The 14003-nt window shown below is 34.2% G+C and overlaps 2 protein-coding genes across 4 annotated transcripts; both read left to right on the forward strand.

The window, feature by feature from the left end:
- Positions 1-3401: 3401 nt before the first annotated feature.
- On the forward strand, positions 3402-7249 carry LOC109243812 (putative late blight resistance protein homolog R1B-16). The gene is made up of 2 exons (XM_019410809.1): positions 3402-5818; positions 6973-7249. Exons 1-2 carry the CDS (start codon positions 3439-3441, stop codon positions 6981-6983), a joined length of 2391 nt encoding a protein of 796 aa, XP_019266354.1. The 5' UTR covers positions 3402-3438; the 3' UTR covers positions 6984-7249.
- A 1128-nt stretch (positions 7250-8377) lies between these two features.
- Positions 8378-12928, forward strand: LOC109243813. 3 transcript variants are annotated; one of them, XM_019410810.1, is made up of 2 exons: positions 8378-9390; positions 12012-12928. In XM_019410810.1, the coding sequence occupies exon 2, from the start codon at positions 12026-12028 to the stop codon at positions 12563-12565; it is 540 nt and encodes a 179-aa protein (XP_019266355.1). In that variant the 5' UTR covers positions 8378-9390; positions 12012-12025; the 3' UTR covers positions 12566-12928. The 3 variants fall into 3 exon arrangements, with proteins under 3 accessions (XP_019266355.1, XP_019266356.1, XP_019266357.1); XM_019410811.1 differs by having other exon boundaries at positions 8378-9340; XM_019410812.1 differs by having other exon boundaries at positions 8378-9262.
- Positions 12929-14003: the final 1075 nt, after the last annotated feature.

Here is a 14003-nt window from a genome sequence, read left to right on the forward strand (position 1 = left end):
GGAAGTTTCTTTTAACATACATTACATTTGTGAACATGCAGATGAAGTTTGAGAGGAAGATGCATAATTTGAGTTTTGCAGCTGACTGTTTACACAAATATTGTCATCCTCAGATATTTTTACAAGATATGACCAGTGTTGCCTGCTATATGCTTGTGTTCTCTTTTGTTTTTTTCTTTTAGTTTTTCATGTCATTGTTCTAGAAAAAATTGTGGTGATTTGTATTTCTCAAAACTTCTCAAGATTGAATATTAATGTGACTCTGTAATAATGCCTGGAGTTTTATATAGCCAAATTCAGCTTGTTTGAATGAGTATTTGAAAAATATTGTATTCGACAGTATTCACGGCGTGAAACAGGGGATTATAATGTTTTTAAACGGAAAGTGAATCAATTAACATAATGGATTCCTAATATAACTCAACAAACTCAATTATAAGTTCATCACACACAAATTTTGTATTTCCACTTATAAAAAAGATTCTCAACCGAAAAATACCCCAAAAATATAGCAATCTTCAGAGAAATTATATAATACATCTAAATACATAAATTATATTAATAAAAAAAAATATATGAATACATTCAGGGCGTATAGCGGGACAGTGAATACAATAAAATACATAAAATACACTGGGATGCATTGAAATACAATGAAAAAAAAAGACAGTGAATACAATAAAATACATGGAATACAGCGAGATACATTGAATTACAATGAAAAAAAGATAATGAGTACAATGAAATACAGCGCGATACGTTGTAAATATATTGAAATATATTAACAGAAATCTTCTTCTTCATCACGATTAATTGAATACCAGGGCTTCTAATTTGATTGAAAAGTTACGGATGACGCCGTTAACACAGGGAAAGGTTTCAATGGATGGAAGCTGGATAATTTTCCCAGAAAGTGGGTGATAGAGGAAGAGATCACAATCTTTAGGCTATATGCAAGCAATCCATACCTTGGATAATGATCCCACACAAACGGAATCGACATCAGGGATCGTCATTCGGTGCTCATCAACCTGTACCCGTATGAGTATGACATCCCTTCGGCCAATCTGTAGAATTTCAAAAGGGTGCTTTCCTCCTCAAACTCCGGCGGTAGCATCAACCGCGGAGCCACACATCTGCTGCTCACCATATGACTACGGCAACTTCCATCAAACGATTCTCTAATTCCAGGAACACAACTTGGTCTTACCACCAAGGAAGAGCTAGGGTTTCTCGTTGGATTGAGATTGAGCATCGTATTTTCAGGGAACGGGGGAAGAGAATGACATGTATCAAAATATAGAGAGAAAGAAAATAGTGTAACTGAATAGCGTATTTAGTGGCTTAGGTTAGGAGGTAACCAAAATTAGATATTTTGCTATAAACATTAAAAGGTATTTATAGAATATAATTTTTAGGTATTTATTTAAAATAAATAAGGTGTTAACCTTTGCTATAGGAGGTAAATTCCTTGAATAAATAAACCAATATGATAAAATAATAAGAACAGTTCAAACTTCAAACCACAAAGTTCATGTAGCACGCCAAAACTCTAGAACTAATAAAATATGAAACTAAAAGAATAGAAGAGAAGAAAAACTAGTTAGAAGCCTACTCCCAGCGTGGTGTGTTCCTCCACGTTAAAAAATTAGGTTTAGGACTCCTTATATATAAATTAGGACCGTATAGGACCGAAATAACCTTGTTTTAATTAAAATAGAAAAATCATTGTAACACAGCGTCCAGGGTAACGCCTCGCGCCGGCCCCGGCGCTGAAAGCAATAAGTTTTCACGTTCCTTTGCTGCGTTCCCGTCATCAACTGCATTCTAAATGCAATTGTACTAAATATCCTTTTTCTTGTCTTCAAATTGGGGGACAAAACTCAAAGGGTGTCCCCCCATTTTTATTCATTTAATTGTTTTTCTTTTTCTTCCGCCTTTAATCCAATTTTGTTTCAAATCTCTTCATTTTCATACCATTTTATTTCTACACAACTAAAATATAATATTAAGCATAATGTAATATAGTAACACTCAAAGACGATTAAAAGTACTAAAACGTAAGGTAACAATAGATAAATATATGCATTTTTGGTCGAACATCAACAACTTTCACACACCCAAACTTATAAAAAAAATAAAAAAAAGTGAAACAATTACCTTCCTAAAATGACACGTGGCTGCGCGACACTTGTTTGGATTAAAAGGAAAGAAAGAAACTCCATCTCCGGCAATGCTTCCACCTGCTGATGGCTGCGCCACCGCCAAGTTTTCCAATTCCGATTACATTCTTTCTCTGTTAGCGCCTATTAACAAAGATCTGGTACAAATTCTGCCTTTAAATTCATTAGAGCAAAATATTAGCTCTTGCTAGTACTGCAATGCAAGTATGGCCAAATCTGTAAGTTTGTGCACATGTTGAATAAAAATTTCTCCTAGCAGTCGACGCAGGTTCTTTTCCTTCTTCTTTTTTTTTTACCTGAAAAAGACAGCTTGTAGCTAGATAATTTAAAAGATCATAAGGAGTTAAATAAAAACTGTTATTAAATTTGCTATCTCTTAATTATTGCTACAGTTAGCTAGTAGTTCTAAAGATTTAGCACGCCAGTTAACTTTAGCTAAATTATACTTGGATAAAATTTTATGTTAAAATCTTGACTTCTCATTGAAGTGTTGCCTCTTGATTAATGCTTATATTTGTTTAGACTTATCTTGCTGGTTGAATCGGCAAAATCAGAATTAAAAATACATATGCAGAATCATTGTTGAAGGTTATCCCTTAATTAATGCTGCAAGTTGGTACTAAAGAATTGTTATATATAGCCGTTGACAGTTAAGGTGCCTTTTGACTGGCTAATTGCTTTCCGTCACAGTCGATTGAGGATTTGAAGTTTTATCGGTTGGTACAACAATCTCAAGTTAATATACGACAATAACCCTCTTAACAGTCAAATATCTGCATATATTTAGTGTTTCTTAATAATATATACACGGACTGTGCAAAAGCTACTGCATTCTCGTGAATCCATAAGTTGTGCTCTATATCTGTTCTAGGTAACACCATATTAGGAAAACGATATTCAAATAAAAATATTTATAACACAAATGACAACTTTTATGTTAGTGTTTGCCATATCTGTCATTTTTAAGTGTCAACCTAGTCCAATAATTCATTCCTTTACTGCAGAATTACAGAGAGAGATGGCTGCATATGTTGCATTGACTTCTCTAATGGGAACAATAGACCAACTTCAGCTTTTGCAATCAAACTTAGATCTATTGGACACTCATGTGAAAAGTTTGAATTTACTCCACGAGAAGGTTGATTCTCTGCATGAACTTCTTGACCATTATGCTGATGAACAAACGAAGGAATTTGAATTAGCACGCAAAAGCAGACAAATAGCAAATGAAGCAGAAGATGAAGTTGAATCGCAGATGAAGGTGGTAATGGACGAACAACATGACAGACTCCATCAAAAGGAAGCCCTCGAGAGTCTTTTTGAGATCTTACAACGAGGTATTGAAAATGTTGATTCCCTCAAGGATGAGCTCATCAAGCACACTCAGAATAACACTTCGCAAGCTGGAAATTCCTCACTTAGTGATTCAAGTTCACCACGATTGCATGCTTCGACCCTTGAGAACGATATGGTGGGGTACAACATTGAACAAGAAAAGTTGCTGAGTCAACTCACGAGTGGCTCGCCTGAACTGGAAGTCATCTCTGTTACTGGTATGGGCGGCATTGGTAAGTCTACTTTTGCCAAAAACTTGTTTTCTCATCCCTCGATTTTGAGCTTCTTTGACATCCGTGGATGGATTACCGTATCTGAGAACTACAGTTATAGAAATATGCTTTTAGGCCTCCTAATAGATGCTAATCTTGGGAAGGAACAAGACCTTGATAAGAAAAGCGATTCAGATTTAGCCGTTTGCTTGAAACAAAGTTTAATGGGTCGAAGGTATTTGATTGTTGTGGATGACATATGGAGCAAAAACGCTTGGGATGAGATTAGACTGTGTCTTCCAGATGATGGTAAAAGAAGTCGGGTACTGTTGACTACCCGAGACATTGAGGTTGCTCAATATGCTAGCTCTCCGAAGGCTCCTTTCAGGATGCATTTACTAGGCCCTGATGACAGTTGGAGTTTGTTTTACCAAAAAGCATTTGCAGAAAAAGGTTTTCCCATTGAATTTGTGGATGTCGGGAAGGACGTCGCAAAAAACTGCAAAGGATTACCACTTATGATTGCCGTGGTTGCCAAGATTCTGTCTAGCAAGAGGACATTGGAAGAGTGGAGAAAAGTAGCTAAAAGTGTGAGCTCATTAGCAGACGTTGATGCTTATAAACAATGCTCAGGAGTGCTCGCTTTAAGCTACAGTCATCTTCCTTCTTATCTGAAAGGTTGCTTTCTGTATTTTGGACTTTTTCCAAAAGCTAGTGAAATTTCTATGGAAAAGTTGATTAGATTATGGATTGCAGAAGGGCTCCTAAAGGTAAAAGGGATGGAGGGGTTGGAAGGAGTGGCCGCTAGTCATTTAAATTATCTTATTGATAAAAGTCTAGTTATTGTTAGCAAGAGAAGTATGGATGGTAAAATCATTACATGTTTGATTCATGATCTTGTTCATGATTTCTGCTTGAAAGAAGCTGACAGCCAGAATCTTCAATATATTGTGAATACCGATATTGATGGACCTCTATGGGTTATTCCTGAAGGCTGCAGATCGGTGTCACAACAATCATGGAGCTTTTATTCTGGCCGTCGATTCCCTGATCTTGCTTATAGCAAATTACGTTCCTTTTCTGTCAATTCTAAGACATTAATTGTTGATGTAGAAAGGTGTCATTTCAAACTTCTTAGGGTATTGGACTTGGAGAAAATAAATATCTTCAATTTCCCCATAGCTATACAAGACCTAGTTCTTTTAAGGTATTTGGCATTGTGCATTTCAAGATGTGGAAAATTTCCAATTTCTAAACTTCTAAATTTACAAACTCTCATTGTTCTTTCGCCCCGAATATTCCGAAAAAAAGCTTATTGTTCCTTACCAGATGGAATTTGGAAATTGTCTCAGTTAAGGCATCTCGATTGTTGGTCTATGTATTTGGACTCTCCTGAGACGGTATCAGAAAATGAGGTGAAGAACTTGGTTTTGGAAAACATACAAACTGTTTCTGAGTTGATACCTTCTTGTTGCACAAGAAAAATATTTGAAGCAATTAAGAAAGTTAAGAAATTGGAAATTGCTGGTACAACAGAGGAATTTCATGGCGAGACGGGATGGGAAACTAATCTTAAATATTTAATAGAGCTCGAGGCACTAAATGTTACAGTTCCGACTGATTTTGTTTCCGACCGGCTGCCGTGTTTAATAAATCCAAGTCCAGGTTCTTTCCCTCAAAATCTCAAGAAGTTGACACTTAGTGGTACTTGTATTCCATGGAATTGCATGAACATATTTAGCAAGTTGCCCAATCTCGAGGTGCTTGAATTGAAGGATGATGCCTTCTCAGGCGATGAGTGGGAAATAACAGAGATGGGATTCCCTAAATTGAAGTGTTTACTCATTGAGGATCTGTATCTTAGATATTGGAGAGCCACCGATGATTATTTCCAATCCCTTGAGCGTGTCTGCATCAGAGAATGCAAACTCTTACAAGAGATCCCAGAAGGATTTGCAGATAGTGTGACGCTGCAGCTAATTGAATTACATAAATGTTGTCGTCCTCTTGTCACTTTTGCCAAGCAGATCCAGGAAAACCATGAGGAAATGGGAAACAATATGCTTAAAGTTTATGTCATTGGTTCAAGTAAGTAAATCATCAACGATGAACTTTCAATATTAATCAAATATTTTGACTTCTGATCATGAACTGTGTTGAATCATTAGGTAAGAATTAACCTGTTGATTGAAATAGAATTTCTTCTGCATAGCTACTAATAGGAGTATATTGTTGACTGTAATAAAAAGTTTTTTATATTCGTTGCATGTGCTTGCTGTAGGGCCTTTTAATTGCATAAAGTACTCAAATATTTATATTTAAGAAAATGGTTCTATGAAACTCTTCTAAGGATGGTCTCTGTCAATGCAGTAATTTAGCCATTTTATGTTGTGTTTATCTTATTTCATTAGCGAGCTCATACTATCCATATACAGCTTGCTTATGTTCATAATTTGAATTTGGCTATTCCTGCTCTGTCAATCCTGTCAAAAATTCATTTTTATGAGGGCTTCGTAGTGTTTGTCATTGCTGTTTGTTGTTGCTGTAGTTTTCTATAGTACCCTTTTGTGCGTATTGCATTATTTTGGGCGTGTGTGTGGGGGGAGTCATGGTTATTTGTTCTTGCTATTATTTGCTTATTCCTTCCTGATATATGTAAGAGGAAAACTAAATCAGTAATGTTCATGGAATAGACAAAGATGTAAAGGTGAAGTACAAATAATATTAGGTCTCTCAAAGTGAATTTGATTCCTCGGTTAATTTGTTCGATTCTTTAGACTCTGTATTTTAATGTACATTGTGTATCTTTCTGTCTACAATGAAAGAAAGAGCCCTGAATGCAAATTGTAGGTATATTTGGTGATAGAAATATGTTTGGAACAACAAACCTGTTGCAAGGTGTCTTGCTTAGAGAACCATGTCTTTATCCATTGTCTACTTCTTGAATACCAGGGCTTCCCCACAACATCAACAAAATTATAACTTTGATCTCTTGAAAAGGCGGCACATGAATTGTTGCGGAAAAAAAAAAAGACAATAATCAATAATTCCGCACACATCAATGATAAGTAGGAGATGTTATTGTGGTTTGGTTGAAATTAAATATGTTGAATCATATAAGCTGTGTGGATATGTGTTGCTTATAAAGAAAAGGGCTATGAACTCTAACAATTTCACTTTACATTTACTCTATAGTCAGCTGGAAGTTTCTTTTAACATACATTACATTTGTGAACATGCAGATGAAGTTTGAGAGGAAGATGCATAATTTGAGTTTTGCAGCTGACTGATTTACACAAATATTGTCATCCTCAGATATTTTTACAAGATATGACCAGTGTTGCCTGCTATATGCTTGTGTTCTCTTTCTTGTTTTTTCTTTTAGTTTTTCATGTCATTGTTCTAGAAAAAATTGTGGTGATTTGTATTTCTCAAAACTTCTCAAGATTGAATATTAATGTGACTCTGTAATAATGCCTGGAGTTTTATATAGCCAAATTCAGCTTGTTTGAATGAGTATTTGAAAAATATTGTATTCGACAGTATTCACGGCGTGAAACAGGGGATTATAATGTTTTTAAACGGAAAGTGAATCAATTAACATAATGGATTCCTAATATAACTCAACAAACTCAATTATAAGTTCATAACACACAAATTTTGTATTTCCACTTATAAAAAAGATTCTCAACCGAAAAATACCCCAAAAATATAGCAATCTTCAGAGAAATTATATAATACATCTAAATACATAAATTATATTAATAAAAAAAAATATATGAATACATTCAGGGCGTATAGCGGGACAGTGAATACAATAAAATACATAAAATACACTGGGATGCATTGAAATACAATGAAAAAAAAAGACAGTGAATACAATAAAATACATGGAATACAGCGAGATACATTGAATTACAATGAAAAAAAGATAATGAGTACAATGAAATACAGCGCGATACGTTGTAAATATATTGAAATATATTAACAGAAATCTTCTTCTTCATCACGATTAATTGAATACCAGGGCTTCTAATTTGATTGAAAAGTTACGGATGACGCCGTTAACACAGGGAAAGGTTTCAATGGATGGAAGCTGGATAATTTTCCCAGAAAGTGGGTGATAGAGGAAGAGATCACAATCTTTAGGCTATATGCAAGCAATCCATACCTTGGATAATGATCCCACACAAACGGAATCGACATCAGGGATCGTCATTCGGTGCTCATCAACCTGTACCCGTATGAGTATGACATCCCCTTCGGCCAATCTGTAGAATTTCAAAAGGGTGCTTTCCTCCTCAAACTCCGGCGGTAGCATCAACCGCGGAGCCACACATCTGCTGCTCACCATATGACTACGGCAACTTCCATCAAACGATTCTCTAATTCCAGGAACACAACTTGGTCTTACCACCAAGGAAGAGCTAGGGTTTCTCGTTGGATTGAGATTGAGCATCGTATTTTCAGGGAACGGGGGAAGAGAATGACATGTATCAAAATATAGAGAGAAAGAAAATAGTGTAACTGAATAGCGTATTTAGTGGCTTAGGTTAGGAGGTAACCAAAATTAGATATTTTGCTATAAACATTAAAAGGTATTTATAGAATATAATTTTTAGGTATTTATTTAAAATAAATAAGGTGTTAACCTTTGCTATAGGAGGTAAAAATTCCTTGAATAAATAAACCAATATGATAAAATAATAAGAACAGTTCAAACTTCAAACCACAAAGTTCATGTAGCACGCCAAAACTCTAGAACTAATAAAATATGAAACTAAAAGAATAGAAGAGAAGAAAAACTAGTTAGAAGCCTACTCCCAGCGTGGTGTGTTCCTCCACGTTAAAAAATTAGGTTTAGGACTCCTTATATATAAATTAGGACCGTATAGGACCGAAATAACCTTGTTTTAATTAAAATAGAAAAATCATTGTAACACAGCGTCCAGGGTAACGCCTCGCGCCGGCCCCGGCGCTGAAAGCAATAAGTTTTCACGTTCCTTTGCTGCGTTCCCGTCATCAACTGCATTCTAAATGCAATTGTACTAAATATCCTTTTTCTTGTCTTCAAATTGGGGGACAAAACTCAAAGGGTGTCCCCCCATTTTTATTCATTTAATTGTTTTTCTTTTTCTTCCGCCTTTAATCCAATTTTGTTTCAAATCTCTTCATTTTCATACCATTTTATTTCTACACAACTAAAATATAATATTAAGCATAATGTAATATAGTTAACACTCAAAAGACGATTAAAAGTACTAAAACGTAAGGTAACAATAGATAAATATATGCATTTTTGGTCGAACATCAACAACCTTTTACACACCCAAACTTATAAAAAAAATAAAAAAAAGTGAAACAATTACCTTCCTAAAATGACACGTGGCTGCGCGACACTTGTTTGGATTAAAAGGAAAGAAAGAAACTCCATCTCCGGCAATGCTTCCACCTGCTGATGGCTGCGCCACCGCCAAGTTTTCCAATTCCGATTACATTCTTTCTCTGTTAGCGCCTATTAACAAAGATCTGGTACAAATTCTGCCTTTAAATTCATTAGAGCAAAATATTAGCTCTTGCTAGTACTGCAATGCAAGTATGGCCAAATCTGTAAGTTTGTGCACATGTTGAATAAAAATTTCTCCTAGCAGTCGACGCAGGTTCATTTTTCCTTCTTCTTTTTTTTTACCTGAAAAAGACAGCTTGTAGCTAGATAATTTAAAAGATCATAAGGAGTTAAATAAAAACTGTTATTAAATTTGCTATCTCTTAATTATTGCTACAGTTAGCTAGTAGTTCTAAAGATTTAGCACGCCAGTTAACTTTAGCTAAATTATACTTGGATAAAATTTTATGTTAAAATCTTGACTTCTCATTGAAGTGTTGCCTCTTGATTAATGCTTATATTTGTTTAGACTTATCTTGCTGGTTGAATCGGCAAAATCAGAATTAAAAATACATATGCAGAATCATTGTTGAAGGTTATCCCTTAATTAATGCTGCAAGTTGGTACTAAAGAATTGTTATATATAGCCGTTGACAGTTAAGGTGCCTTTTGACTGGCTAATTGCTTTCCGTCACAGTCGATTGAGGATTTGAAGTTTTATCGGTTGGTACAACAATCTCAAGTTAATATACGACAATAACCCTCTTAACAGTCAAATATCTGCATATATTTAGTGTTTCTTAATAATATATACACGGACTGTGCAAAAGCTACTGCATTCTCGTGAATCCATAAGTTGTGCTCTATATCTGTTCTAGGTAACACCATATTAGGAAAACGATATTCAAATAAAAATATTTATGACTCATCCATGTTAGAGGCATTAATTAAGTAGAGGTCAGACATAGTTGATGAATAATATTTTAAATCTAAATGTTGTTCCTTAATTGTGGTTAACCTCAACTTATAAGCCACCTAACATGGGTCATGGAATATTTTTAATGTTAAAATGCTCAAATAATTTCAATAAATAATAATAAAAATAATAATATAAAATAGAGAGGAAATAATGTAAGTACAACTACTATTATAATTATGATATTTGTTGCTGTTATTGTCTCACCTCAACTAGGAAAATGCCGTCATTCACATTATTCTTCACAGGAAACTTTCCTCCCACAAAAAGAAAAAATCATTACACTCTCTTATAAAGAATCTTTCACAACATTAGTGAGGCAAACAAATTTACCAAAATTCAAGAGAGAGATATCGACCAATATACAGTTCAATCCAAAATTCCTTCACAGTCCATAAGCTAGAGATCTCTGCTTTTATTAAGGTGCTTCTCTTTGTAGGCATATAAATTTTATTAAACTTAAATCCATAAAATAATTTGGACTATATTTTAAATTCAAGATATATTGGCCCAAATAAATATTATGGGCTAATATAATTAAATTAATTATATAAGTTCAATACATACGGATTAAATAAATAAGAGACAAAACACAAATAGACAATATCTAAGAAAATTTTATGAAATCCTAGCAGCATTCCGTGATTAACCAATATAGCAGCTAATTAATTACATCCCTTAATGAAACCCATAATCTTGACCGTGAATCACGTTAAAAAAAAAATTCCAAGCGTTTCAGTTCCTAAAAATCCTTCCAGAGAATTAGGACATCAAATCCTCAATAACTCCTATAATCAAGGCACCCTGGACTTCACACTTCCTCAATTTCATGCCATCACCTAAATTACATTCAATGCTAATACATCATCCCCTCCTCCCCCACCCCCAATAATAAATTTTAGACAAAGCAATTAGACTAAATCACGTGTCCCTTGAGTCAGCCAGCTAATTTGGGGACTTAGACAACTAATTGAAAATAGACAAACTTCTGGACTAAAAATGTAAAGACTAAAAGAAACAATTAAAGTTACGAAATGTATAATTTCGTAACACCTTATAACATATTCATTAAAAAATTGACAAGGGGTTTTTAATATATAGGGGAATATAGTTAATGGGGGATTTTGGGGAGACCGAATAGTTTAAGTATGTAACTGACAAAAACATGATAGTTTAGGAGGGTTTTAAGATATTCACTCATTAAAAAAGGAATTTAGCAGATAAGAGAGCTTATATTTATGCTGTAATTTATTTTTGCATTGACTATTCTTCTTTGTTAATATCTACTCCCTATGGTCCACAATAAGTGACCAATTTACTTTTTTATTTTGGTCCAAAATAAGTGTCCATTTACATAATCAAGAAAGAATTCAATTTGTTTTTACAAAATTACCCTTATGTACATATCCCTAAAAAAAATTCTTATTCCTCACATTAAATATTTAATTAAGGATAGTTTAGTCATACTAGGTATTTTTGACTTTAGCTAAACTAGAGTTGGAAAAAGTTTTATGTTAACATCTGACTTCTCATTCAAGTGTTGCCCCTTGATTAATGCTTATATTTGTTTAGACTTATCTTGCTGGTTGAACTGGCAAAATCAGAATTAAAAATACATGTGCAGAATCATTGTTTAGTGTTATCCCTTAATTAATGCTGCAAGTTGGTATTAAAAAGTTGTCATATATAGTTGTTGAGAGTTAAGTTGACTTTTGACTGGCTAATTGCTTTCCGTCAAAGACGATCCAAGATTTAAAGTTTTATGGATTGGTTACAACAATCTCAAGTTAATATACAAAAAGTAATTGGGTTAAAAGTCAAATATCAATTGTTAAAACAATGACAACTTTTATGTTTGTTTGCCATATCTGTCATTTTTAAGTGTCAACCTAGTCCAATAATTCATTCCTTTACTGCAGAATTACAGAGAGAGATGGCTGCATACGTTGCATTGGCTTCTCTAATGGGAACAATAGAACAGCTTCAGCTTTTGCTATCAAAGTTAGATCTATTGGACACTCATGTGGAAAGTTTGAATTTACTCTACGAGAAGGTTGATTCTCTGCAAGAGCTTCTTGATAATTCTGATGGTGAACAAACGGAGAATTTGCACGAAAAGGCCAGAGACATAGCAAATGAAGCAGAAGATGAAGTTGAATCACAGATGAAGGTGGTAATGGAGGAACAACATGATGGACTCCATCAAAAGGAAGCCCTCGAGAGTCTTTTTGAGATCTTACAACGAGGTATTGAAAATGTTGATTCCCTCAAGGAAGAGCTCATCAAGCACAGTCCGAACAACAACTTGCAAGCTGGAAATTCCTCGATTGGCGATTCAAGTTCACCACGATTGCATGCTCCAACCCTTGAGAACGATATGGTGGGGTACAACATTGAACAAGCAAACATGCTGAATCGTGAACTGGAAGTCATCTTTGTTGATGGTAAAAAGGAGTCGGGTTTTGTTGACTAGTGGAGACATTGAGGTCGCTCAATATGCTAGCTCTCCCAAGGATCCTTTCAGGATGCATTTACTTGATGACCAAGAGGACACTTGGAATTTGTTTTACCAAAAAGGATTTGCAGAAGAAGGTTTTCCAGTTGAATTTGGAAACAGAGAACAAAAAAAACAGTACAAGCAAAGCAAAGAAAATATAATTTATCCTCTGTACGTGTTGATTGGCATTTATCCAGGGGTTACCCAGCCTATTTTTTCACCCACCAATCAAATTACTCATCCATGCAAGAAAAGCAGTATATTAAACGACAAAGTTTGTTACCTCATCGTACCATTTTAATTGAAAAATAGAAGATATAATCCCCTCTTTGCTTGTCCTATTCTATACTCTATGCTACTGTCAAATAGCGTATAAAAAATTAACGCAAATTACCACCCACAATTACCAATTGGAAAGAATCATATGCTCTTCAAAGTATTTTTCAAAATCAATTTATTCTCTATAATATTTTTCAAAGTACTTTTAAACCGTAATTAACAATTGTCAAATTTTTAAAAAGTACTTCTAAATATATATATATATATTTTTTAAAATTTTAGGGAGAAGTTATTTTTTAACCCTCTCAAAAACGACTTCTGATTCTACTTAAAAATTTGGCCAAATACTACTCATTGAAGTGTTGCCCCTTGATTAATGCTTATATTTGTTTAGACCTATCTTGCTGGTTGAACTAGCAAAACCAGAATTTAAAAAACATATGCAGAAATCATTGTTTAAGTGTTATCCCTTAATTAATGTTGCAAGTTGGTACTAAAAAACTGTTATATATAGCTGTTGAGAGTTAAGTTGACTTTTGACGGGCTAATTGCTTCTCTATTCAAGATTTGAAGTTTTATGGGTTGGTACAACAATTTCAAGTTAATATACAATAATAACTCTATTAACAGTCAAATATCTGCATATATTTAGTGTTTCTTAATATATACTCCCTCCGTTCCAGTTTATGTGAACCTATTTCGTTTTTTGTCCATTCCAAAAAGAACGACCCCTTTCTAAATTTGGATACAATTTAGCTTAGACTTACAATTGTACCCTTAATGAGAAGCTTTTATAACCACACAAATACTCTGGGCCCCTTTTTAACTTGTTTAGGACCACAAATTCTAAAAGTTTTCATTTTTTCTTAAACTCCATGCCCAGCCAAACATGTTCACATAAATTGAAACGGAGTAAGTATATATATACACACAAATACTCTGGGCCCCTTTTTAACTTGTTTAGGACCACAAATTCTAAAAGTTTTCATTTTTTCTTAAACTCCATGCCGAGCCAAACGATGTTCAACGATAAAGTTGAAACGGAGTAAGTATATATATACACACAAATACTCTGGGCCCCTTTTTAACTTGTTTAGGACCACAAATTCTAAAAGTTTTCATTTTTTCTTAAACT

This window comes from Nicotiana attenuata, unplaced genomic scaffold (assembly GCF_001879085.1).
Source record: "Nicotiana attenuata strain UT unplaced genomic scaffold, NIATTr2, whole genome shotgun sequence".
In the NCBI taxonomy this organism is placed as follows: Eukaryota; Viridiplantae; Streptophyta; class Magnoliopsida; order Solanales; family Solanaceae; genus Nicotiana; species Nicotiana attenuata.